This window comes from Mesoplodon bidens, assembly GCF_964165515.1.
Source record: "Mesoplodon bidens genome assembly, chromosome: 2".
Lineage (NCBI taxonomy): Eukaryota > Metazoa > Chordata > Mammalia > Artiodactyla > Ziphiidae > Mesoplodon > Mesoplodon bidens.
In genome coordinates this window covers 108,666,185-108,670,738 of record NC_138177.1, presented here as the reverse complement: position 1 = coordinate 108,670,738, position 4,554 = coordinate 108,666,185, and the positions used below count along the sequence as shown (strand labels likewise).

Genomic DNA, 4,554 nt, shown 5'->3' with positions numbered 1-4,554 from the left:
ATTGTATGGACATTCAGGACACTTCCAATATTTCACTATTACAAGCAATGCCACAGTAAACATCTTTGTAATTAAATATTTTCTTTTAATACCTAAACACATTAATTTTTCTTCCATCCAATGTTGCTGTGGAGAAATCTGATATCGATCTCATTCTTCCTTCCTTGTAGGTGAACTGCTCTTTCTTTCTGGAAGGTAGTAGAGTTTACTCCTGGTCTTTGATATTCCCTATGTGAAGCTTTCCTTATTTTTCTTGTTTGGTGCTCTATAAGCCCATCTCATTCTAAGGTCTTTCAGTTTTCAAAAATAGTGGGACACTTTTCTTCATTATTTCTTTAAGTATTTCATTCTATTTTTCTTCTTTTCCCCTGAGATTTCTTGTATCTAGATAATGGCACTTCTATTTCTAGACTCTGTAACTCTTAGCTTTTCTATGTTCTACCTCCTCATCCTACTTCCTGCTTTTTGGGAGAGTTTCTCATTCTGATCTTTTTTTTTTTTTATTAAAAAAAATTTAAACCACAAATACATTTATTCCTCAAGGAACAGTATGCCATCTTTTAAATTTTGAAGTTGTTATAATCAAATGTCTCTGCAGTTTTCTTGCTCTTAGTAAGCTAAGAAAAAATCCCAGAGCAGAGTGATTTACCAGCACCATCCTTAAGTTGCAAATCTACCCTTTATCACAGAGCAAAAATACACTTCAGATCAACTCAATAAAATAACTTTAAGGGTTCACAGAAGGAATACTCACATCTACTTGTCATGCATTCCAATGCCGCAAGGCCCCCTTTTCAATTGTCTAACTCCTATCCCAGGTCTTTTTATAGCCTGAAAACAAGGAATCATCCAAGTGAGATACCCCTTCAGAACACTGTTGAAAAGATATTAAACAGAGAGATATCCCAGATCCCTGCTCTAAATGTTAAAAATGTATTAGCACATAGAGAAAATATCTGTAGATGTATTCTATTAGGTTCTAATGAGTTTTTGCTTCCCCCTTTTTGATAATGTCTTCAATTTCTTCTGAGACCTTTCCTTTGTAGTCATTTGGTTCTATTGCGTTTAACTTCTTTTGATAGTCCAGTGGCAAACCATTCTCTTTTGCACCCAGGCAAATCACCTTTTTATACTGGGGTGATGGGGGAACACGCTCATAATTTGTCATTTGATGACTTCGACAGGTTACTTCTTTTCCTTCTTGAGTAGAAACATTAACTTCTATTGGGACATACATTCCACTTTTAACCCCTTCTTGCTTATCTAGAGAACTTAAATTGCTTTTGTTCATTTTCCATACTACTCCCCATACTTCATCGCCAGGACTTTGAAAAACGGTGGCTGTACCTCCATGCCAAGTTTCACTAGTTTTGCCTTGGGGATTGCCAAAGTCAAGCTTAAAATCCTGCAGGCGGGCCACGCTGCAGAACACGGCCGAGGGGTTTCGGAGGTGGATCCGCTCCGTCAGCAGGTTGCTGCCATAGGCGAAGTAGAGAAAACTCTCCCCTTCCTGGCTCCGGAGGTCCTCGCCGCCCGAGTTCGCCATGTCCCACCGGACGCCTGCACGGACCTGGGATCTGTAGCAGGAGAGTGAGGAGAGGACGAGGAGCATAGCGCGGTGGCCGACGACCCCAGTCCAGGAAGCGCGGCGCCACGCAGCCTTGGAGGTTAGGGGAAAGGCGGGAAGCTGGGGCCGGGCGAGTCACTTCTGAGCACTCTTCTGACTCTCATTCTGATCTTTTAACTCATTCCTGGTTCTATTTTTCAATTATGTAAGTATTTTAATCATACTTATTTTAGATTATTCATCCACCTATTCTAAAAGTTTATGCTCAGAAGATGTATATTGCCCAGTTTGGTGTGTGTTCTGTTAGGAAGTTAAATGCCATAGTAGGCTCACTATCTCGGTCCATGAGTCCATGTTTTCTTATGAGTGCCAGCTGCTCTCTGTCTGGTAGACTGTGCAGTGGAAAAGCCCAAGGACCAAAGTCCTAGTTTGGTCAGACCAGCAAGTATAAGGAGAAGGAAGTATGGGCCCAGAGCAGAGACCTAAGCCAACATATAATCATTCTTGACCACACTCTATTTCTGCAATCTCACTAGACAACTCCTCTGGGAAAGTCTTGTTGCCAAGCAACAGTGTCAGGAGGCAGATTCCCTGCATGGTAGCCCACCAGCTGTGGGGTTCAGAGGGGAGGGGTGAACCAGTGGGTACCAGAAGACAGCTGATGGGTAGGAACATGTTCACCCCAATTATTCATGCCCTAAGGGATTTTTGCTATGCTACTTTGATCCTATCCCACAGACCCAAACACCCAGAGTATGGATCACTAGCAAAATAGCAGGCATTAGTGGTCCTAAGACAATGAGAGGAAGGATAACAAAAATTAAACCTTTCTTGTCCAGTTCATGTGTTCATTGACATATACAGTTACACCCTGTGTCTCCAGCTGTCATCCCTTCATGCGTCCAGCCACTACCACACATTCAAAAGTCAACCATCCTTTGTGGTCCCATTGGTTTCTCAGTTTTGTGGTATTGTTTGTCCTAGAGTCTGTTTCTCATTTTTTCTTAATGTCTCTAGGATTGATTTGAGGCAGGTAGGTCCAACAGCCCTTCTAGTTTGCCTTCTTGGTGAGAACCAGAAGCTCATGTCAAAATTTTATTCTCATTTCATGCCAATTCCCTTAGAATAAATTCTTAGAAATAGGAATGCTGTGGCATAGTGTACCTAAAAATTTAAGACTTTGGTTATGTTTACCAAACTGTCCAGAGTTATAAGTAGGAAAATACATATTTTTGATAATTTACATCCAAACTTGCTTAAACAACTTTCTGTCCTCACAAACAGGCTGTTATGAACCCGTGTATGTCCATATCCATATCTAACCACAGGAGATAGCTTGTCACATGATGAACCCACCTCTTTCCTACATCTGTTTTTGTTTCTTAGAACAGTGTTGCCTTTATTCTTTGTTGGGCTCTAACTCAAATATCACCTATTATGTGGATCCTCCCCAAATTCCCGAAAGTTAATCTCTCCTTTTCTCTGTTACTGTATAGTATTTTGTTCATACCTCCATTATAACACAGTGTATTTTAATTATTTACTTTTGTACCTGGATGGGCACCTAGACTGTGAAGTTCTTTGGATAGAGAATTTATCTTAATTATCTTATTATTGCCAGAGGCTTATGACTGGCAACAAAAGGTGATCAACGTTTGCAGAACCAATGAATGAATTTTCAGCCAATAGAACCTGAACTAAAGGTGCAAAACACTGTTTAAGCACTTTCGTTCAGTCTTCAAAACCACTCGTATTATCATCTCCACCCTGTAGATGAGAAAACTGAAGCTTAGAGAGGGTAGGTAGCTTGCAGAGGGAAGAGCTGGGATTTGAAATTCTATCTAATTCCAGAGTTAAGAATCAAAGCATCAAAGCAAAAATCCCAGAGGGAAAATAGACGGGGCAAACAGGTTCCTACCCATGTGGTTAAGTTGAGGCTTAACCATTAGGATCTTATGGTTCCTGCTCATTCTGAGTTTTGATAAATGTGGGTGAAGAAAATCAGGAAGATTATTTAATAAGGAGGCTCATTTTTTTCTTTGTCAAGTCACTATTTCTAACCTAATGTAATCCAGCATTTGAGGGGCGTCACCTTCACCATTCAGTTATTTCAAAATAAACCTAAAACTAGAAGGATTAAATTATGTCAAGTGAGAAATAGCCTAAATAGTTTCCTTGTATAATAACCTTGCTAAGAGACTGTTAAAAGAACAGACTTGAAAACATTCTTCTGCCAGCAACGTGACACAATCTTTGTAAAACAGTTCCATTTCAGAATGCTCCCAAATTTCCATAGATTTTACTAGTATTTCCTGATAGGGGAATGGAGTAAGGAGAGGATATAAGTAATGTAAGAGGCAAACAAACAAACAAACATTGAGATACTGAGCTAAGCTATGAAAATGTGCTATTTAATTTCTAGAATTACCTTAAGAAATTTCAAACGTATAATTAATGACATATATGATGAACTAGCTCAGTGGATTTTACCATCTTCATGAAAAACTCTATAGATGCAGACAAGGAACACATGTTGAATTACATCATTTTGATGCCTCTGGTAGATATATATGGTTGAAAGAGGACTGTATGATACCAAGTAGTCCTACAAGGTCAGTTTTTCAACTGTCTTCATCATCTACCGCCTGGCCGTCAACCAGGCGGAGGAGGTGGAATGGATCACCCATGCTCCCTGATCTGCTCTGACATGCTCTTGTTATTTCAGCCATGGAGATGTAGTCCAAGGTAAATGTCACTGATATGTATTCCCCTAAAGCTGAATAAAAACAAAGGCAGAGCTTATTGATTTTTAAAAATTAATTTCTTTCTGCCAGACTTCATTTAGGCGCATTGCCTACTTTCTTTGAGAACACCTGGGCAAGCAGAAATTTCCATTGCTGATTTAGAACATGGGAAAACCAAACTATAAAGAGCCAAATTTTTTTGTCATTTAATAAAAGGGAAAAGTGATCTTCAAGAGGGTCATG

At 39.6% G+C, this 4,554-nt stretch overlaps 1 protein-coding gene across 1 annotated transcript; it reads right to left on the bottom strand.

Moving 5' to 3' along the window:
• Nucleotides 1–520: 520 nt before the first annotated feature.
• LOC308611973 (gamma-glutamylcyclotransferase-like) lies at nucleotides 521–1,684 on the bottom strand. Its single transcript, XM_081224174.1, has one exon. It carries the CDS (start codon nucleotides 1,610–1,612, stop codon nucleotides 980–982), a length of 633 nt encoding a protein of 210 aa, XP_081080300.1. The 5' UTR covers nucleotides 1,613–1,684; the 3' UTR covers nucleotides 521–979.
• Nucleotides 1,685–4,554: the final 2,870 nt, after the last annotated feature.

Coding starts and splice junctions, on each gene's coding strand:
- LOC308611973 (XM_081224174.1), bottom strand. CDS start 1,612: ATGCTCCTCGTCCTCTCCTCACTCTCCTGCTACAGATCCCAGGTCCGT.